Source organism: Calypte anna, chromosome Z (assembly GCF_003957555.1).
Source record: "Calypte anna isolate BGI_N300 chromosome Z, bCalAnn1_v1.p, whole genome shotgun sequence".
Classification (NCBI taxonomy): domain Eukaryota; kingdom Metazoa; phylum Chordata; class Aves; order Apodiformes; family Trochilidae; genus Calypte; species Calypte anna.
In genome coordinates, this window is record NC_044274.1 from 13,763,404 (window position 1) to 13,787,157 (window position 23,754).

The following is a 23,754-nucleotide window of genomic DNA, read 5'->3' on the forward strand; positions in this document are numbered from 1 at the left end:
TAAGGATAAGATATAAGAATTTGGTAATAACAGGCCTTTCAGTCTCCCTTCAGTACCCTACAAAATTATGGGGAAGATTTTCCTGGGAGTTACTGAAAAGCTCTCAAGAGACAACACATTCATTGGTCATAGCCAGCAAGGGGCAAGTCCTGCTTAACCAGCTTTATTTCCTTTCATGGCAAGGTCAGCCATCTAGTTGACCTAGCTGGTGGGTGTGTTTGGAGGGTTTTTTTTTTAATTTTAGCTAAGCTTTTGATACTCTGTGTCCTAGTATTTACCTGGACCAACTTCCAGCACACAGATGGACAAGTTACAGTACACTGGGTGAGCAATTGCTGGACTGCTTGGGCTCAAATAGTTATGGTAAATGGGGTTACATCAGGCTGGCAGCCAGTCACCAGTGGAGTTCCTCAGGCCTCCATTTTAGGGACAATGCTCTTTAATGTTTTTATAAATGATCTGGACACAGAAATCACATCTATGTTAAGTAAGTTTGCTGATGATATTATAATAGGAGGAGCTATTGACTCCTTTCAGGGCAGAGGGACCTTACAGTGATATGTTGATACACTGGAGACCTGGGTAATCACCAACCATATGAAATTTAACAAAAGCAAGTGCCAGATTCTTCATGTGGGATGAGGAAATCCTGGTTACACATGGAAACTGGGGTATGAGTGGCTGAAGAGCAATGGCAAAGGAAGAGACCTTAACATCTTTAAAATTGTCTGGAGTAACAGAATAGTTAAGATTGAAAAGGTTGAAGAGGATGTTTGGAGGTGATACAGTTCATTCCTGGCTTTAGCACAAGGTCAGCTTAGATCAGTTTGCTTAGGTAGCAGCTTAGGCTGTGCAGTGCTTTAAAGGGTGAATTTCTGAACAGACTGAAAGTTCAGGGTTTAAGGCAAATAGAAAACTAGAGCAACCAACTTTTCAGACTCTAGAGATGTTTGATTTTTTTTTTTTGTCACACTATGACAAACATAGTCGAGCTATGAAACAAGTCTGTTTTCTGATATTTTTTTTTTTACTTAAAAGGAAGAACAGATTAGGTTTGTTTTTTGGGTTTTTTAGTGGTTTACGTCCTACCTTTTAAAATCTACTCATTTTCAACTCCAGGAAAACAAAAAAATTTCTCTCCATGTGGAGAATATAACTGATAAAGGAGCATAAGTCCTGTTAGTTTTCAATTTCAGAAATATTAAGGTTTAAAGCTATTTCGTCTACTAACCAGTGGACAAAATTCAGAAAGGAATATAAGACCTTCTTCAGTAACAGCAATATTATTATGTGAGCAGACTATGGTGACAAATATATGAAAAAATGATGCTCCAGTGTGGTTATCCAGACAGATACGGAACTGTATCATGACTCTTTGGAGACCTGAAGCTAAAAACATTTATCTTCTCTACAAAAGATGCTGTCTTCCTTTCTGAATTTTTGGAAGTAGGAGGAAAGTGTCTTACACTTTGGTATGTATTCGAGAGTATATGATAGATACATAAATACCTTTATACTTATTTTCTGCGGTTTGACCTGGTCTTTGTAAGCCTCTTGTAAGTTATGGAGATTGTACTACAACCCAGGACGTTTGTCAATTCATCTATAAATACACAATAAAACTCACTTTGAAAATTTTCTGTGACCAAAGGGCAGCTGTACAGCTGAACCAAACTTTGCATGATTTAGGACAGATCCTATAATTTTGAATATCAAAGTACATTTAAGATTTACGATTGCTCTCTTTTGTCACTTATCTCTTGTTAGGTTGTGGTTCATTGCTAAAGAAACTGCAGAAAAGTGGCTATGAGTGAGATCTAAGATGACAGTAAAAATGGTTCAAACTGATTGCCGTGCACATGGGATCAGCTGAGGTGTCGCATCAGAGATCTTTAAATTGCTTGTCTGTTTTAATTTAATTTTCACTGGTTTAATGGAGTGTTCTGCTGAGTGTTTGTTCCAGTCTAAATTATTTATTGGAGTGAAGAAGAACTTGAGATCCAAATGAGCCTTAACTGCTTTATAGCCATGACTAATCAGCTTTTTAAAAAGCATCCTGTTTTCCTGGTGATTTACTGTTCGTGCTTTTGCAGTATCATGCAACAGTGCTCTTGAGTCATTTCGCTTCGTGCTGGTGACAGTAACTTGAACTGTCAAGATGTTCTTTACCAGGAATCTTACACTTTGATCTTAATCAGATGTACCCCATAGGAAGATTGATTATATCACACTCTTATCTGTATTAAGTGGGAGATGAGATCTCAGTTCGTTGCCTTCTTGCCCCATTTGGAAAGTAACGCGATGCTGTGCCTTTATTCAGGTCCTGACATAGTTACAATTTTTACTTACACTGCAAGTGATATTTCTTATATTCTGGTTTAAATTACTTTAACTCTGTTCAGATGCTGGGATTAGGTAGCTTACTTAGAAGATTTTCTGCCAAACAAATATGGAAAGTTTCTGTGCATTTCTCCATCTGCTTGTGTGTCCAAAATTTTTCAGTATATGGCAGGTGGTTAAAACTTCATTGGGTCCCACGTGGTTGACAGAATATTACCTGGTGAAAGAGGGCAAAGAGAATAATGAAAAGGGTTTTTTTCTGACATACCTGTGTACCACTATATACACCAAGGTCATCTTAACAGATCCTTTCAGATGTTTCTTATCTATTTTCCTTACATATTTTGCTTTAGGTATTTTTTCAATGTATTAATTTCTTTGGATAGGTAAGGCTGTTCCTATCATAAAAAAGTTCAGAAAAATCTTGAAGATCCATTACATTTTTATGAAGCAGAATAATTTAAGTTTTAAAAATGTGTTTCATAGAATTGATAAAGTTGCCTTGTAATTCTGTGTTCTGCTGATAAACTCCATTGCAGAAGCATTTGTGAGAGCTTTCTAAGGTAGCATTTTTGGGTAATTTTTTATTACAAAAGTAGACATTATAATATGTTACAAAGGCAGACATTACAATACAGTTACTACAAGTGCAGCATTAAGCTGATCTATATATTTAGCAATAATTTAGCAAATGCAACAAGAATAGAATCGCATATTTATACTATATTAAATTTCAATAACATTCAGTATGAGAGTTTTGAGGTGCAGTAGAAACAGAGTACATAGGGCAGGCATAGAAGCTTAGTGGAATTAGACAGGTCAGTCTTAATATTTGAATTAGTTCATTCCTTGAATTTCAGGAAGTTGTATTAGATTGGCCAGTGGCATTCTGAATCAGGACTTAGAAAAATTTTCTGTGCTTGCAGGTTAGGAATGCAGCTACAGAAATACCTTTTTGTGCCATACAGCAGCATTGTTATTAATTAATTTTATTAGAAAAACTGATTTAGTTGTAACAGCATTAGAAAAAAATGGAAAAAAAATGTGGGGAAAAATAAAATATGCCCCTCTTCCCCTGCATCCCTCCCTCAGACCTCAACCCTTAGTAATTAGATTAGTTGTTTATTATGGGTCATTTAACTTCTCAGTGGTCAGGAAAATATCCACATTACCTTTCCAGAAGAACATTCCCATCCTTTTCTCAGTTGCTTTGAAATACTCTTGGCAAACAGAAGAACTTTACAAAATCTGTTTTGCAGATGTGGAAACCACCATTTAAAAAAGTTTAATTTAAACTTGTATATGTAGAACCTTTTTCATGGAAGTTTTCTTTGAAAATTAATTTTCAAAAGAGAAATTAAATATGTGTACTTTACTATCCATATAACTCAATATACTAACATTTTGTATGATGAAAGAGTGAAATTATATGTCACTGTGTTGTTTTTACTAAAGAACAAACTTTCATTAAATGTAGTTTGTTTTCAGTTGGACAAAAGCCTCATTCAGGAAATGTTTCCCTTTTGTTTTCAGTATAGTTCAAAAATATCTTGGTTATACCTAAAACCAGATAAATATTAGTATTATTCTTCTGCTAAATGCTGCAACACAGAGTGTAGAGCAGTGCTAATTCTTTCATTCTACGTTTATTTAGGCCTGAGAAGCTACTCTTAGTGGGAGACATTTTCTGCCCAAGAGGAATCTCCTGAACCTGATGTAACTGATCCAGGGGTAATTTTTAAAAATTTATTTGAACGCAAACAACATTAGATAGGTCTCAGTGTAGTTTAGGAAGTGAAAATGAGACTTTGGTAGTGCAGTCTCAGTTTTTTGGTATGTCTGAGAAGGAGGAAGAATCATTAAATGGTACAAAATGTTCTATAACAAAAAACAAGGGCTTAGTTCCAGATCTTGCTCTCTGACTTAACTGTGGCGTGGTGTGGTGACTGAGGGTCAGTAGCTGAAGGGGAGTGTAAATACGGGAGCAGCCTTAGCATTTGTTTGCTGTACTGGCAGCTTAAAGGTGTTTTCTGAAGGTAAAATGTTTGGTTTTCCATGTTTCCTTTTTTGTTTATCCCCCTTCCTTCTGTCTAGGATGGGAGGAGTTAAATATTGTGAGGGAAAGGGACTGGAAAACTGCTTCAAGTGGGTTTAAAGTGTAAACAGTAGAGAGGGTGGGGGTGAGGAGGACTCATCAAGGTTCCTGCTGAAAGAAGAGACAGGATGCTCAAGTAGTTATTGATGGAGCATGGGGTGTAAAAGGGGAATGTCAGACCAAATTAGTCTATGTTCTACTCAGACTTCAAGTAGGGTGGTGAAAGTATCTCCCTGGAGGTACTTCAACAATCCCTGTTTCTAGTCCATCCCTGTTCTGTAGGGAAATACAAAACATACATGGTCTGTAGATGACTACTAATGTTTTGACTTGTGGCGATTCAGTCAGAAGCTGTGGGCTGATCAGTTCGTGTGGTAAGCTGAAATTTCATCTGTGGTATGATGATATACATTTGTAATAAATGTCCATTTTTAAATGGGAAATGTTTCCATAAAAAGTAATAATACTTAAAACATCTGACATGAAAAAAAGACATTAAAGAACTTAGTCTTAGCTCAAGTGTTAAGGGCTTTCAAGGGATGATTGATAAATTTTAAAGTAATATACAGATGACTTCTTATATTTATTTTATTGCAGTAGAAAAGCTTAATAGATCAAATAGCAACAGGGCAACAGTAAGCACACATTCAGTGTGGGTACATTAAGAAAACATTTGAGATACTTTAAACACGACTACAGGCTATGTTGGCTCTTTTAACAGGGGTTGTAACTCATAAGTGAGGGAATGTGGCCAACTGTTTGCAGCAGAAACAGCAGCTCAGAAAACTTGGAATTATTTGTCTGACCTGCTGATATTACAGATGATTAGGGCTCTTTTTAAATTTGAAACTGTGTTAAAAGAGATAGACCTGTATGAGTATTTCATCTTTCTTTACAGTTGAAAAGTAAAATGAGTAATAACATTTGAATTTGCTATATAGTGATAGTGATAGAGGTCTTCGCAGAATTTAGAGCCATAAAAAGAGGGGACTGGAATTTAAAAAAAAAATCTCTCTCTGCAAGCAGAAATTAATAATTAGGGTGCTGGATTCTCAGAGGTTGTTTCTGGAGTTGTAGCTTTTTGCAAGGTATTTTAGATAAAAAGGCAAATGGGTGAGACTGTCTTTGAACTTCCCTGTACGCAGACATGTTCTAGGTGCACTATCTGTGGAAGTGAGTATGCCAAGTCCTGGGGAACTTGTGCTGTAAGAGAGGAAGCTTTCCAGTGAGGAGATGGTCATCACAAGAGGAGGAAGAAAAGCTGGGAGGTACAGGATATTCAAATGTGATTCTGGAAGGATGAAATATTATGAAGGACAGGGACTTGAAAAAGACACAAGTTTTGAGTGAAAATCAGAATATGAGAAAGTGTCAGTGTACCTGTTAAAAGGTAGGAGACTAAGGCAGTTATTAACCACATATGGAGAGGAGAAGGGAATCACAGAATCACATAATGATTGAGGATGCAGGTGACCTCTGAAGTTCCTCTAATTCAACTATCCTGTTCAAAGAAGTATCACCTAGGCACCTAGCACATGGCCTTGTCCAAACAGGTTATGAATAACTCCAATAACCTTGCAGGGCAACTTGTTCCATGTAGCAGCATGGATTTATTTAAGTGACTCCAGATAATGTATCATAATCTGATGTTTCACTGAAATAAAAACAAAAAAAGGACCAAACCAACCGTCAGAACACCTGAATGTCTTTTTTCAGAGCTCCAAATAGAGCAGTGAGATGATGACTTATACGTAGGAGATTAGAATGCTTTTGAAAATCAGACTAATCTTGACTTCGTAATGGACAGATGGAGTTTCATTCTACTTCAGTTATTGACTTCTCATTACTATCATTAAATGTGTGATTACATATAACTTTTATATTTCCAGCTTATTTTCTTGTCTGTTTTATCTTACAAATATATGTGTATCACCTCTATAGGCTGTCCAGTCATGTAGCTATGTTGTAAATTTATAACGTTACACTTGCTGGAGAGATGGCAGTCTTAGCTAAACAGTTGTTTGCTTTACTAGAGAGCAGTGAATTACATGCCGTTGCATTACAGGCAGTGTTTGTATAGTCAAATGAGGTTGTCCTGAGAAATTAATGATTTTTTTTCTTTCTAAATTAATGTTCTTCCTCCCTTTGCCAAATCCTGAAACAGTTCTGCATCAGATGCCAGAAGAGTTTTGAATTTTTATCTGGAAAGAACTCAACTAGAGGAGACGTTTGTGTCCAAGACAGTTTCATAGAATCATAGAATCCTAGGGGTTGGAAGGGACCTCGAAAGATCATCTAGTCCAACCCCCCCTGCCAGAGCAGGGCCACCTAGAGTACATCGTGCAGGAACGTGTCCAAGCGGGTTTTGAATGTCTCCAGTGAAGGAGACTCCACGACCCCCCTGGGCAGCCTGTTCCAGGGCTCTGTCACCCTTACAGTAAAAAAATTTTTTCGAATATTCAACTTGAACCTCCTGTGCTCCAATTTACACCCATTACCCCTTGTCCTATCACTGGTCACCACTGAGAAGAGCCTAACTCCATCTCCCTGACACTCACTCCTTACATATTTGAAAACATTGATGAGGTCACCCCTCAGTCTCCTTTTCTCCAAACTAAAGAGACCCAGCTCCCTCAGCCTTTCCTCATAAGGGAGATGTTCCACTCCCTTAATCATCTTAGTAGCTCTGCGCTGGACTCTTTCAAGCACTTCCCTGTCCTTCTTGAACTGAGGGGCCCAGAACTGGACACAATACTCCAGGTGCGGCCTCACCAATGCAGAATAGAGGGGGAGGAGAACCTCTCTTGACCTACTAACCACACCCTTTCTAATGCACCCCAGGATGCCATTGGCCTTCTTGGCCACAAGGGCACACTGCTGGCTCATGGTCATCCTCCTGTCTACCAGGACCCTCAGGTCTCTTTCACCTACACTGCTCTCCAGCAGGTCAGCCCCCAACCTATACTGGGACATTGTGTTGTTTAAATAGAGTCCACCTATATCTTTAGTTCAGTTGAATTTGATATATTTAGTTCACTTGCATTTGGATGTTCCTGTGTATCTAGGAAACACTGAAGATCTAGGCAGATATTCTTTTTCTGTTAAAAAGGACGTATTTATTTTGCTAATATGTGGGAAAACTCAGCTTGAAAAAACAAGATTACATAATGAACTTTTGCATCTTTAAAATAAAGTCTGAGCAGCTAGTCTGCAATACTGCAAGCTTATAGCAGGTTTGTCTGTTGTTGTCATCTCAGAACAATTAAGAAAATCTGTTTATTTGTTGACTTTGCGTAAGCATTCATGCATTTCCTGAAGTCTTCATTCTTGTAATAGACTGAATACTTTTGTCTTCCCGATTTCCAGTGTCAGTGGAGGCTATGTTGTACATGTGTATTAACCTCTGGTTGGTTGTCCAGTTGTAAATAGTTGTACGTATTTATACAAGAGCTTAGAAAGATCTAGGTTTTTTGTTGGTGTTTTTTTGTTTTTTTTCTTTTAACCTTCACATGCATGTTAGTGAATGTTTCATACTTGGAAATTTACCACATTAGTTTCATGACTGCCATACCATATCTTATATGCTGACAGATCACAATACAGCAATATTTTCTGCCATATCTGCTGAAAAAGGTGTTTGATTTTATCATAATTATTTCGTATGTGTTAACTCTACATATAAAGCACCTCTTTATCCAAATCTTTTTCCAGAACTGTGAGAACATGGGATGTTAACAATGAAAAAAAGCATAAAAGTGTATTTAAACCACGATCAATTCAAGGTAAACGGGTGATTCCTACAACTTGCACGTACAGCAGAGATGGTAAACTTATTGCAGCTGGCTGTCAAGATGGCTCCATCCAGATCTGGGATAGGAATATGACTGTAAGTTAATTATTTGAAATAATACATGCATTTATTATGTGAAGTACTGAATGTTGAAGCAGATAAAGTAAATTTTGGTACTTTTATACTTATGTGGTATTTTCTTTCCCCCTTGCCAAACTTCATAACTCATAGGCAAAATATAGTATTTCTTCTGCCCCTCTACAGCTGATCATTCAGTGTGGTGCTATTCTGTTCAAAACACAGAGGAACTCTTGGGCATCTGTTTCTTTTTCTAAAACAAAGTTGACTACATACCTATAATTAGAATATTTTTCATTTAAGAAGTTATTCTCATAGAAAAGTATAATTTCTTGTTGATTCTTATGTAACTAAAAACATATACTTCTGTATTTTATTTGAGATATTGAATACATTAAGCAGTAACTCATAAAGCTACATTAGGAAATCACTTACTCCTTCAGACAATAGGCAGAGGGGAACATTACCCATATGGTTGAGGATAAGGGTAATGCTGCACATAAAGTGCCAAATAGTGTTACATTACCAGTCTGTAAAAATTAACACAGACAAGTTTGAACAATTTATGCAACACGGACAGGAAGAGTCACAAAGGGAACTATGCCAAAATCTTTAAATCAGTGGTCCTTGCTGCTTTGTGTAGTGGAGTGTACAAATCAGTCCAGTTCCTAGAGCTGAATTTTTCAATGTTGAGTGCAAGTTCACCAGGCAAAGCCTTACAGGTTTTTAAATTAATCATCTTAATAATCATCCATATCTCAGCGTTGGAGTTGTTCAGCCTGGAGAAAAGAAGGCTTGAAGTGGCCTTTGTGTAGTACCTGAAGTGGCCTACAGGAAACCTGAGGAGGAACTTTTTACAAGGGCATGGAGTGGTAGGATGAAGGAGAACTATTTTGAGTTGCAGGAGAATGGATTTAGATTACATATATGGAAGAAAGTCTTTTCTTTGAGGGTGGTGAGACACATGCCCAGGTTGCCCAGGGAAGTTACAGATGCCCCATCCAGGGAGGTGGTTAAGGCCAGTTTGGATGGGGCTTGGAGCAACCTGATCTAGTGGGAGGAGTCCCTGGCCACGCAAGGCAGCTAGAAGTAGATGATATATAAGGTAACTTCCAACCCAAACCATTCTTTAGTTCTGTGGTTTCATCCCCCTTCAGTGGGATGTGTAATTACAGCGTGCGTAGGATAATAAGGCAATTTTTTTTTTTTTTTTTTTTTTTTTTTTTTTTAAGTTTAAGCCAAAGTAAGATTACAGAAGAAATGGGCTAGGGGGGGTAAGCACATAAATCTTTGAAATTGATCCCAGTTCCAGTGGGATGGCTTTGGGGAAATAATACTGAACTAATACAGGTTACATTGGTCTGCTCAATTTCATCTTTAAAAATATTTGATTTTAAAAAGGAAAACAGCCAATTTAGGGAATGTTTTACAAAGTTTGAATAAAACTTGATTGCTGAAGGCAAGAGGAAATGTATAGAAGTAAAAGGGAAAGAAAGCGCATTGATCATATTCAGAGTACAGGCTGTATTTTGGGATTGCCATCTATTTTTATTTCTGTTTTTATTTCCACTATAAACCCAGTAAAACTTCCTAATGGCATGCAGCATGAGAATTCATCCTAAGTGTAAACTTGTTCTAACAGAATAATAAATTTTTCAGAGACTGGCTTTCATCACCTGTGTATGTTGTTTATTTTAACATACACAATACTGAAATACTAAGCTTTCTAGTGTAGTTTTAACAAAAGGCGCTTTTGGTAGTCTGCTTTTTCATGTGCTTTTCCATTTGAACTTTTGTGTGTCTGTAAGATGACATATTGCAATGCTGATTGAGTGCAGTTTAAGGTGATTATGAATAATTTAAAGATATATCCTGTGCATCTTGTGCTATTTCCAACTGGTCACCCCTGTACAACAATATAAGAGTAAAGTGATTTCCTAGTGGAAGTTAAGTTGATAGTGTCCTTGGATTTGTGTTTCTAAACCTAAAGAGGTTTTGTCCTTGCTTTTATTGGTGTCCTTAAAAACATGCAAGATTTTTGTTTAAAGGAGCAGTGTGAATTTTTTTTTATCAGTCGCATTTTTACCTGAAACTGCTGGTGACGTCTGGAAATATTTGTAGACAGTTAAAATCAATCAGGCATTTCAAAGACATCTTCATGAAATTTAAAAAAAAAAAAAAAAAAAAAAGTCTTTATCTTATTTTCAGGGGGTGGTGAGGGATAAAGATAAAATATTAAAAAGGAACATTTGTTAGAAGTGGGAGGATGGGGTAAACTTCTGCACTGCAATGATGATAGCAGTGATGATTGTGGCTGACAGGATGCAGAGTTGCTTCCAAAGGTGAGCAAGAAAATGTCAAGAAAAAGTGGTGGAGTCTTGGGGGTACAAACTGTAGGTGACACAGGAAAATAGGTAAAGATGTGGAGAATCAAGACGTGAGGGTCAATCTCCTTGAAGAAATATATAAAAGAAATATATAATAGAAATGTTAACTTCTGTTTTTCACAGGAAAAAAAAAATTTCCATCCAGCAAATCCAATCTGACTTTGTTGAAATAAGTATAAAACTGTATACACAGATCTGCTGCACAGCACTGTTTCAAGTCAAAATTAAAACAGCATTTGTGTTTACCTTGAGAAGGCTCTATTGAGTCTGTAACAAGAATCACTAGTGTTTGAAAGCAGAAAATTGTTGCTCTAATTTTTTATACTTGATAAGTTAGGAATGATTCTGGCATTATTCTAGACTATGAATTTGGCACGTATGCTGCAGGAAGGAGGACAGATTCAGGAAGGTGTTTAAAGTTGACTATAACTTAGTTGACTGTGTTGCTGTGCCAGTGATGGTCTGATAAAAGCCTGTTTTAAGAGTTTGAATTAATTTTTTGTGTTTAAGCAAAAATATAAATGACATTTCAACCTTGCTGTTCACTGTTCCTGCTTATGACAGCAACAGCACAACTAAAAGTAGGAAGGTTTTCCTACCAGATAGTATGGCTCCCACTCTGCACTGTCCATAGTGCCTGTTAGCCTAATGTCTGTGAAGATTTTTAGACACATTTATTTTTGAGAGGAGTAAAAACTCCTGTCAAACATAAAGCCTACTTCAGAGACAGGGAGGTTTCTCTTTGCTTCAGTGAAAACATACAGCCCTGGCTTTTCCACAGGAGAAGGGTCATAAAAAGGGCAGTACCCAGGGGCAGATGTGGATACCTTGATAATGCCCTTCCCTGCAGCAGAAGGGGAGGTTCATGAGAGGCAGGCATAGTGCTGCAGTGCTGGTCAGAAACCATTCAGGGGGATCACAAAGACAACACCACTTTACAGGGTGGCAGAAGTACCCTGAAGAACCTCCCAGAAATCTTCTTTGCCACTGTAGTCAGAGCTTTTGACTACTAGTTACGAGTTTATTATCCTCTACTCCTTTGGTATGGTAACTTTGCACCTGTCTTCAGGAATCCTACTGCTTTGTATATCAAAGGGTAAACATTAAAAATCAGCCTGGGTGGCATCTCCATCACCACTGTGGCATAATTTGTGTTTTCTGCTCTGTAGTGCAGAAATTAGTCACAGCATGCAGGCACAACTAATTCTTTGACTTTTTTAAATTTAGAAAGAAACAAGACCTTTTATATCCCACGTTTTATCATCCCTTCTGATGTCAAAGTTAGGGTCATGAGTTAGTTGTTTTTTTTCAGGCCACCTAGAGCCATCTCAGTATCTACTTTTAAAAAATTGTATTGTGTCAGTATTTTGGTGTGTGAGCCATTCCCTTTTTTAGTTCTGACTAGTAATGCACGCTGTGAGTGTTTCTTTCAGTTTTCTGCTTCCACTGTTCTTTGGTGCAATTCCAAATCTTCCAACTGCAGTTTTGGAACTTTTGGAAGAAGACTTTTTTGTCTTCGTGACACTAACATTGGCAACTTGCTAATGCTGAAGCTAGCCAAATGCATTCCAGCTCTGCCTTGCCTGTCTCCAAACTTCCTCAGCATGGTCATGATCCATTATTATCACCTGCCTCAGAAATGTGTCATAAATCTGTATTATTTTCTCACATGTGTTATTTTGTCAGTGCATGGTTTTTCTTTAAGGTTCACGTACATATGCATTTACAGTGCACATTAGCAGTACAATCTGTCAGCTTGTTTGAAATATTATGAACATTGTCAGCTTGGCTTAAAATAACAGCTTCAAAGGACATAAAATATAACTTCCTTAAAGCTTGCAATGAATAGTGGAAACAATGGTGTGAAATAGTCAATCATAACATAAAACACATTAGTACTCTCTCAGTTTTCTGAGATATAGAGTGTCTGGGAAATATGGAGAGTTGGAGGGCATTAGTGGTCACAATAAGACAGGACCCTGAAAATTACTGAATCACTGGGCAGTGTGGTAAAACTGCCCTGAACCTGCAGTTCAGATCCTCATCTTGCCTGTGTTTGCTCATTCAGAGCTTTTTGCAAGACCATACTGCTGAGTGAATAGATCCATGGAGCCAATGCCATTCTTCAGGCATTTGCTGCTCAGAAGTGAGCATCTACTATTGTACTGCAGATCTACAGCTTTGCTAGTGTTTTCCTTTTTTCTGGCTTTAAAACTTTATCTGATTTGAAATTGCTGGAATAATTTATGCAACTTTGTAAGTTTAAAATAATTTACCTAAAGCTCAAAATTATTTCAGAGGACTTACAATGTACAATATGTAATAACATGCAACACTGTACTGATGTACTGCCTACATCAATATCCCTACATCAAAATGGTGTGATCAAGTGGTAATCCCAGTAACCTCTTTTCCACACACTGCCTGTAAGCCACCTTATCCTCAAAATGTAAGGGGAATAAAAGTGTGATGCCACAGCATGTACTGAAGTTAAACAGATCTAAGGCCTGTACCTTTTAATTACAAATACTCATGTTAAAAGTATTTTTAAAATAATTACATGACTTACAGGTGTAAGATAAATACATTTCTCTCTTTAGTGATTGTTTCCTTTGAAAGGGTTTTTGTAAGCTTAAGTTTTGTGGTGAGCAGTATGAAGTTTTAAGGTAGACTATTCAGAGAAAAAAGGTTTTACAAGTACTGGAGGCATTTTGAAGAAATACTATATAACTAGTACCACAAATTTAGGTAATGCAAAAATACCATGTAAGATACTTTTAAAATTATTTTTTTTTCCTAAATAGGATCCTTTTGCTTCTGAGTAGAGATACAAGCCCAGGTTTTATTTGGAAATTTTTTGGTAATCCTTTCTTTGCTGTCCTTGATGGATTTTACAGCTGATGCTGCCAAATCAGAGTAATAAGATCTGAGACTTGCTGTAGATATTTTCTGCAGAACTTGAAGTTTATACCCATGCATTGGTAGGATTAGATTGTTGGATATTTGCACTGCAAAGGGTTGCTTTCTGCATAGAGATGCAGAAGACATAGCTCTCAGTAGTAGGTTCTTGAAATGTATGTCTTATGTCTTGTCTACTAAAAGGCTTTAGTAGTGTGCATATGCTGTTGCAGCTCTACCAGATAAATATCGTGGTATATCTTTGGCATCTGCTTCGTCACAGCATTTAAGGATTGTGCTCTCTTCACACCAACTAGATTTTATTAATCTTTTGGCCATGGAATATTTACTTGTCTATTTGGGTATTTGGTTTTGGTTTTTCTTATGTAGAACTTTGGGTTAATACTGATGTCTTCAAAGCACTGAAATAATTTCAGTGAAATGTCAATACTTAACAGAGACAATTTACAATTACTATTCTTAAATTTGCTGTATATTAATACTAGAGCTAAACAGCAGACAAATCTTCCAATTTCCCCTAAGTTTGTAACATGCTTCATGCTTTGAAGAGGGCAGTCTGGCTACATCTGGAAATTTCTTGTGTAAATACAAGATGAAAGATATCCAAATATACTATGTTCCCCTTTCAAACTTAAGGTAAGTTTTCCATATCCATAATATTCCACCCTTTCATTCCATAGGTATATGTGCCAGACGTCTGCTCCAGAAACTGGAAATCACACACGGGCTTGCAAGCAGCAAATATTAACAGATTCATATATTACTTCTTTTTGTATACGTCTGGTTTAGCCAGTACATCACTGTCTATACCCTGAAGAAAGCTGCAGTAAAGAATCTGACAATCATATGCTAAGATAAAATGTGCCCTGCTGTATTTCTAAGTGCATTTCTCTCTGGTGTGATAAACATTTATAGTTAAGAACTATCTAAATGTTTGCACTATCTAATATAGTGATGAAAGGCAATTCTAAATCTTAAAGACTGTCTCACCCCAGTGAAAATAGCATAAAGGATTTTACTTTGGAATCATGTATGGTTAAAGGAAAAAGGCTTATCCCACAAGGATTATATATCTTTCTTTGCTACGAAAATAGCAGAAGAGCTTACAGGAATAATTTCACAATGACAATTTGAGACAAAGAGAGTAGGCATATAGCAACATGATTGGCTTTAGTAATATCATACTGTTAGTTACTAGTGTAGAATGAATGATGTTGAAGAATTAGAAAGGTGAAATAATGAAAAAGAGTGAAACAGAAGAGCCTTCTTGATCTAGCTTTGCTATTTTAGACAAAATTTCTAGGGGCAAAAAATGAAAAGTAGAGATTCTACATTTTGTTCTAACAAGAAGTGAGCTCCAGAGTAGTCAGAAAAATGGCCTTTAAATGACCTTTGCTTAAGCAAGCTGAACACTTCATTAGTTTACAACCTAAGAGAGTTTGTAAGTAAAAAAAAATAATTTAAAAAAATAATAATAATAAAAAAAGTGCTTGATGTGTATATTAGGAAGCTAATTTTGCCTCCAAATGTTTCTCATTGTGGTTCATAGTACGTCACCATTTCTTTAAGGAGGTAGATGTACAGCAGGTTTATACAGTGAATTTTGTAAAAGCAATTAAAAGTATATTTCTGTAATTCTTGGTCATTAAGTTTATTTTACTGAAGAAGCCTAAAACTCCGTGTTTAAAATAGTTCTGAAAGGAAAGTTGTTACAGCTTGATGAAGTGGATTTATTTCAGAACAAAACAGTTAGGAAATAATAACTTCTGATCTTTGGAGCATACTGAATGAGGATTTGGAACTTCCTGTCTGCATATGCTTCATCTGTCTCTTGGGTTAATTTATGGGCTTTTAGTCTCCTTCCAGCTTCTTATTTGGATGTATCTCTTGCAGGCTTCATTTTTCTCATCAATTCATTACTTTTATAAAGCTTTCTTTTTTGAGGGTATTCATGAAGGGTAATGTGAAGTTTAGAAAACAGTCTACCAAGAACTAGCTGAGTTTGGTTTCTAGGTTTGGATTTTGTTACAAAAAAAGAAGATTAAAGGGTTTTTTTTACAATGAAATAGTTATTTCAGAGAATGAAAAATATCTAAAATAATGATTGGGAATTTTTAAACTTTTGAAGTGTAATTTGTATTTCCCTCCTCGATTCTCCTCAATTCTTACTATAGAGAACTTTTATTTTTCTTCTTATTTTTTTCTGCTCTTATTTTAAATACCATAAATTTCTAGTTTTTTCAGACATCTAACATAGCAGATGGTTAAGAAGAGTTGTGGGATTTTCATGTATGCCATTGTCACTGGCCTAGGAAACCCATACTTTAATGTTGTACTGTGCTTGTGCATAGTCTTTTCCAACTATATAATTAAGAGAAAACAAATTTACCAATGAGAAACAGAAAATTAAAATAATTTTTTTACTTCAATAGAATAAGGGAGTGATTTGTTTTGAAACAGGCTCAGTTTTATGACATTAAGAGATATATAAGTTTTAAATGTGCTTAAATAGCTGGACTTAATACAGTATGGACTGCTCTCAATTTCTAAAGAACACCTTGTAAGTCTAGTTAACTTTAATTAAAAAATATGCATGGCATTTGGAGGAAATTCATAATAAGATCATAAAAGAAAGAAGTAATTTTTTGTGTCCATCATTATCCATGAGAAGATAAACACAACTATTCCATCTCTTGGAAGCAGGTATAGACTAAACCAGTCATATGAAATGAAAAGTATTTGTAGCAATACTGCATTTTTTGTAAGACAGTCTTCAGTGAGCAAAGTTCTTTCAAATTCGGGTAAAAACCTAATTGAATATATATTTGGCTTTATTTACAGGTGAGTACATATTTCACTTTCCAGTGAAAAATATTTTATAAGAAAGGTTTTTTTTTTAGTGATATCTCTTTTTTCCTGAAGTTTGTTTTCAACAGATGTTGGTGCTAAACAGTTAGCAGAGAAGGTGATGAAATAGGTGGAGTGTTATCCAGCTGTGTTTTATTTAATGTATGACTGCAGTGATACTACACAGACTGAAATCAGATACATCCATGGAACAGCTGCCTTCCTCAGACCAAGTTCTGATGAATTTCTCATGGGATGGAGAACTAGATTTGGAGTAGGATAAGAGATTACCTATATATTTCATATACTATGCATAAATATACATACGGGGTGTCTATATGTCTTTTAAGTATGCCCACAAACTTACTGAATATCTAGTTTAATAGAATGTCTGAATGTTTTTAATCATTCTAAGCTCTAGTAATTTAAACAAGGTACTCTTAAGAGAAATCAAGGTATGGAATTTACATTCAGGTTAAGTAATCCATGGAGATTTTAAAAAATGCCTTTATAGTTACTATTACCTGATTTACCATGTTTATGTATCCCTTTCGGATTTGGCTTGGTTTTCTGTGATTGCTGTGTGACCAAAGCAGTTACCTGTAATCAGCACTAAAAATGTACACTTAATGTTTGTTGTAATGCATTTTATTAAGGATGGAATAAGATGTCCAAATTAGAAACTACTGTGCCAGTTTGCATACAAAGAGTGAAATATTCTGGAAAAATCCAATTAATTGTACGACCATGGACCATGTTTTTTAATGGGCACTAAGCTCCTGATAAATGTATCTGCTGTGGTCAGTGTATACTCTAGTAAGAGCATATAAATAGCACTGTATCCTAACTCCTTACTTTCTAGCCTGTTTCATTGCCCTCACCACTGTGCTGGTGTGTGGTCTCATTTGGGGAGCAGATTGAGCCCAAGACCTGCAAGCAAGTTTCATCTTGTGGAGAACACCAGAGAATAGTGTTGTCACCTTTATAGAGGCTGTTCCACCAGGGTGTGCAAAAGCACAGCGAGTACAGGTAGAGTGTTCCTGCCTTTGCAGCAAGGGCTTATATTCAAGACTGCCTTCAAGAGCTTGAGTGATTTGTTTTGGAACTGGGGCACCTGTTCCAGTGAGCAGAAAGCATTGCATTGCCAGCTGTTGGCATGTCACTTATTACTAATATGCAAATACCTGGTTCATTTTGATATTTGATGTGTGAAAGTGTGCTGCTGAACTGAGTAGGAGTTGACAAGGATGTAGGAATATTTTCTGCAGTCCAGACAGATCACTGTTGTTTCTTGGCTGCTGCACTGAGGTTGGAGGGCAAGGCAGAACTGAACTAATCTGTGCTACTGTCTGTGCATTTAAAGCAAATTTCATCTTTTATTGTTCTTATGAAGCCAATGTGGTTGTGTCAGACTCCTTTGGTGTCAAGATGTTAGCAGCTTTATAGCTACTAACAAAGGTAGGCAGTGTGCAAAATCAGATACTAGTGCTTCCCACTTTTTTTTGGTCATTTTAACACCATAGTTTACTGCACATCTATATGTTACGGAAATGGAAATGGTGGCTTTATTGGGTTTTACTTAGTTTTTCTTTATGTGAGAAAGTGCTTGAGGATTAAGTAAATGATCTTTAATTGCTGTTGTTGGAAGAATATATATTTAAGTCACTGGTAAAATACAGCTGTTAAAGAATTCAAAATTAGGTGACAGTGGGCCTGAAAAGTAAACTCATTCTCAAGGAAACAAAAAGGAAAAGACATCAAAGTAGTAATGCCAGCTGTGAGTTATTGATTAGATTTATTATGGTGTAATTTACAGTTCATGACAGAAAGGATGTGACACATTGTGATGCATATAACAACACTTCTCTTTTTCTGGTGAAGTCCCCACTGACTGGAAGAGGGAAAATATAACCCCCATTTTCAAAAAGGGAAAGAAAGAAGGAAGGTCCGGGGAACTATAGGCTGGTCAGTCTCACCTCGATGCCCAGCAAGATCATGGAAAAGATCCTCCTGGAGGCAATTCTGAAGCAGAAGAATAATGAAGAGGTGATTGGGTATAGTCAACACAGGTACACCAAGGGCAAATTGTGCCTACAAAACCCTGTGGCATTCTGTGAAAAGGTCACAACATGAATAGACAAGGGAAGAGCAACTGACACCATTTACCTTGACCTGAGCAAAGCCTTTAACACTGTCCCGCACTACATCCTGGTCTCCAAGCTCGTAAAACATGGGTTTGATGGATGGACCACTTGGTGGATTGAGAACTGGCTTGATGGCTGCACCCAAAGAATGGCTGTCAGTGGGTAAATATCCAAGTGGTGGCCAGAGACAAGTGGAGTCCCTCAAGGATCAGTACTGGGTATGGACTTGTTTAACGTCTTTATCAGCGACATGGGCAGTGGCATTGAGTGCACCCTCAGCAAATTCACTGATGACACCAAACTGTGTAGTGTAGCTGACACACTGGAGGGAAAGGATGCCATCCAGAAGGACCTTGGAGAGGTGGGCCCATGCCAACCTCATGAAGTTCAACAGGACCAAGTGCAAGCTCCTGCATCTGGGTTGAGGCAATGTCAAGCATCTATATAGGCTGGGAAGTGACTGGCTTGAGAGAAGCCCTGAGGAAAAGGACTTGGGGGTGCTGATGGATGAGAAGTTCAACGTGAGCCACTGGTGTACAGTTGCAGCCCAGAAAGCTAAACCCTATCCTTGGCTGCATCATGGCCAGCAGGTCGAAGGAGTTGATTCTCCCTCTCTACTCTGCTCACATGAGACCCCACCTGGAGCACTGCATCCATTTCTGGAGCCCCTTTTACAGGACAGACATGAAGGTGCTGGAGTGTGTCCAGAGAAGGGCCATGAGGATCATCAGAGGGCTGGAGCATCTCTCCTATGAAGATAGACTGAGAGAGTTGGGGTTATTCAGTCTGGAGAGAAGAAGGCTTAAAAAAGACCTTATTGTAGCCTTCCAGTATCTGAAGGGAGCTACAAGAAAGCTGGTCAGGTAGTCATGGGACTAGGGGAAATGGATTCAAACTAGAGGGGGATAGATTTAGATTGGATGTTAAGAAGAAGTTCTTCACCATGAGGGTGGTGAGACTCGCACAGGTTGCCCATAGAGGGGGTGAAAGTCCCATCCCTGGAAGTTTTTAAGGCCAGGCTGGAGAGGGCTCTGAGCAACCTTATCTAGTGGGAGATGTCCCTGCCCATGGCAGGGGACGGGAACTAGATGGTCTTAAATGTCCCTTTCAACTCTGAAAATTCTGTGATTCTATGGTTCTTAAAATTAATTTTTAAAAGAGCATCTAGGCAAATTGAGAAAATAGGGTATCCAGGTAAGCAAATCAGAAACAGCTTTGATTATATTGAATTTAATTGCCAGTTTCTTAACATCCACAAGATGTGAAGATGAACTAAGATGTTAAGCAGACAGAGGAGGGTAGTTTTACAGTTTTATAGAAGATATTGGTAGTCATGGTTGTGAAGAAGGTTTTTTTAAAATGCATTGTTTAGTAACCAAGGAGATTAAGTAATAGTGAATAGCTAGTGAAACTGAGAGAAAGAGAGAATCATGGATTAGAGGGATTATAGTGAAGAAGGGAGACAACATGTAAAAAAGATGTATAGGAGATTCTGGACCTGATAAAACAATGAAGAATGGGAAAGATGGTATTTTTTTCTGTTTCTGATAGGAATGAGGATGGGGTAGCATTGACTTTTCTTTTTCTGTTGAGACTCAGGAAGGAATTTTAATGATGTTGGCAAGGAGTAAGGATGGAGGAGAAGGCAATATTGCCTTGTAATGGAGAGAGAAAGACAGCTGCAGCAAATGGGTGAAAAGTGAAGAATTCAAGTGAGATTTCTGCAATACAACTTTCACAAATAGCAATTCATGTGTCTCCCTGTGCTCTGAATGTGCCACTGATGGAGAAGAAATACAGAGCTGCCAGGCATGAGTGTGAAATACAATGCTGAAATGAAACTGGAAAGCTGGGATGAAAAAATGCATCTTTTTGTTGGATGGAGAAGAATTTTAGGGATGCTGCTGGGGAAGGATAGTTGTTGTCTGGAGAGGTACTACAGAGTGTCATAAAATGGAAAAGGAGAAGAGGGTTTGGAGCCACATTAGCAGTAGAGGAACAGGCTGATTGCAGAATGAAAATTTCTGGAACTATTCTGCACTCCTCAGAGACAAACAGATACTTGAAAAGTGATTCATGTTTGAAATGTTCTCAGGACTCTCAGTGTAGAACAACAAACCACATTGTTCAGAAAGATGTTACAAGATTTTTCACTCTTCCTATTACTTAGATACTTTATTTTTGCTCTGTAGGCTAGCTCAGAAAACTGACCTGACCAGGTGTTGTGCAGTATAGATAGGTAAGTATAGTGTATCTTAGAACCAGAACACTCATTTTCACACAGTTTCAGTATTGAGTGTCAGAATCAAATCAAAGTATACCAGAGCCTCCTCTTGCAGAAGCAGTGAAATCTTGGTTTAAAATTTAATTTATTTTATGAAATATCTTTAAATATGAAAATTTGGGGGGGGGGGTTTGAAGTTGATGCTACCACAAAACCTAAACTTCCAGAGTTATTAAAGACAGTAGGTTGTTTATGAGGTACATATGAATTCAGATACACTACGCAGTGATAATTTGTTGTGAACAAAATCACATTTTGTCAAAAAATCATTCAGCAACTGTGTATTATACACATAGAAGGAGTGACTGACACTGTAATGTGTTACACGTGAAAGCAGTGAATGTGTTATTTGCACCTTTGCTTTTACAGGCTCTGAAGCTAAGGGATTTTATTTCTTTTCTCTCTGGAATGCTGTGTTCAGTCAATACAAACCTCTTGGAGAAAACAGTTATTAAAAATTGCAGGGTTTTCTGTTGTTTTGCTTATTTAGCTAGTCAGTTACATAAAACTTTTGTGAGAAAAAATGCAATGTCAAAGAAGTGATCATGAAACTGTAATAAGAATACTGCTTGAAAATAAAATAAAGTAGCCTAATCCTGATACTGCTAAATTCATCAGGTAAAACTCTTGAGTTCAAAGTAATGGGAACTGAGGACATTGAGCATCTCTACATCTTGCAGATTAATAGCAACATATCTTTAGCTGTTAAAAAATACATATCCCCCAACACCTAAAAGTGATTTTCTCAAAAATTACTTCTCTCAACAACTCGATTTGCTGAATAATGGTAGGTTTTTTTCTTTTTTAGAGGCTTTAAAAAAATTAAAGTATCTGTGGTATTTGAAAATCAGTCTGATGTATATTAAGCTTTTAATCTCAACCACTCTGTGTAAAGAACACCCATTCTATCACTAAAATATACCATATGGCAAAATGCTACTTGCCCTTTTAACTGAGGCATTCTTCCTTCTTTGCCTTTCCAGGAGAATAAGTAAAACCAAATCCATTTTTTAAAAAATTGTATTTATTTAAATACTAAGTAGAGTGCTTTCTGTGCTGTCTTTTCTCCTTCAGTCTGATTTTGTATGTGTTCCCAAAGGAGGCAGCAGTGTTATGGATGCAGTGTCTCCATGTCTCCCGACTGGAGGCCAGAGGGGACCACTGATGGCAGCCAGTATGGCCAAAGCTCAGGCATTGTTTCAGGGAGTCCTTGTATCTCTCTTAGGGAGGTGGTGATCCTCCGTCCTGGAGATGTGCCCTGCTCAGCACAGCTGTGTCCTCAGTATCAGGGCCTGGTGACCCCTGCCTGTTAAAGGACAGTGACATTGGTCACACAGTCAGTCCAGTGGATGTTTAGGGTTGTAGGGAGGCAGCACTGATGGAAGAGTTCAAGGAATCACAGGTGGTGGCAGTAGATGACCCATGATTCAGACCCATATAAAAGTGTAGACAGTACAGTGGCTCTGTAGACACCAATCTTTGTACTTTTTTTCAGGTGTTTATTGCTCCAGACTCTTTTATGAAGTTTTCTGAATGCACTGTGTGCCTTTGATAATCTGTTGTCTATCTCTTTGTTGATCTTGGCATCTGAGGAAATAATGCATCCCAGAGAGCTAAGCTGCTGGACTGGCTTAAGCTCTTTTACCATTTACCTATGGTGATGTGGGGATGATGGAAGTCTTCCTGTGGTGCAGGCTGGTAAAGAACTTCTGTCTTCTTCAAGCTGACTTCCAGCCCCAGAAGATCTGCAGCCTCTGCAAAGCAGGATGTTAAGCACTGCAGAGCTGCTTCTGTGTGAGCAACGAGGGCGGCATTGTCAGCAAAAAGCAACTCTGGGACCTGGTGATTTCGGGTCTTGGTGTGGGCCTTCAATGGCTTTAGGCTGAATAGGCTCCCATTGGTACCTATTGGATGTAAATGCCATTTTCTTCATCAAGGTCTGCCATGGCCCTTTGGAGCATCGTGCTGAAGAAGATTGTGAATAGAGTAGGTGTGAGAACACAGCCTTGTTTCACACCATTGATTATTGGGAAGGATTCAGAGAGTGCATCACCATATCTGACTTGGCCCTGCTGATCCTCATGTAGCAGGATCATTTTGAGGAACTTGGGGGGACACTCTAATTGTTCCAAGATTTGCCACAGGCCCTTTCTACTCACAGTGTCAAAAGCTTTAGTGAGGTGAATGGATGTCACATAAAGACCTTTGTTCTGTTCCCTGCACTTCTCTTGCAGTTGTCTGAGAACAAATACCATGTCTGTGGTACTGCTATTGGCTCTGAAACCACATTGGCTTTCAGATAGAACTTGCTCTGCTATAGCGGGTACTAATCTCTTCAAAAGTATTCTTACAAGGATTTTTCTAGCAACGGAGAGCAGAGTTATACCTTGGTAGTTGGAACAGTTTGACTTTTCTCCTTTCTTCATGTACAGGGTGATGATGACTGCATCACAGAGACCTGGTGGTAGTATCAGATAAATAATGTAGAAGAAGTAGTAGCTCACTATGTGTTACTAAAAGTTTAGTGAAAGTATTCACCTCTTGGAGAAATACACCATCTTGGTGGAATATACATGGTTTAGCTCCTTTTTTTTCAACTTGTAAGTGTATCTATTTACACTGTTTGTATTTTTTGCTGTATTTTAATGCCAATAGGCAAAAGGCTGCTTTAATCAATATTAAACATCTGGTGTTGACATAAGTGAGTTTGAAGTAATCTGTGCACTTTCTAGTATATTGTAACCAAATCTTTAATGATATTTTTATGGAACAACATTGATCAGATTTGATTTCTTTCTGTAAGTAAAGGTAACTTCAGCAGCTGATTGAGTCTAGGAGTGAGTTATTTATTTTTAAAAAGTGGCAAAAGG

At 37.5% G+C, this 23,754-nt stretch overlaps 1 protein-coding gene across 1 annotated transcript in view; it reads left to right on the top strand.

Annotated features, from left to right (window-relative positions):
- The window catches only part of WDR70 (WD repeat domain 70), a 125,300-nt gene that overhangs the window by 56,427 nt on the left and 45,119 nt on the right, over positions 1 to 23,754 (top strand). The window contains exon 10 of the mRNA XM_030467976.1: positions 8,147 to 8,321. Within this exon, the coding sequence (XP_030323836.1) occupies positions 8,147 to 8,321 (175 nt within the window). The remainder of the gene's footprint in view (positions 1 to 8,146; positions 8,322 to 23,754) is intronic.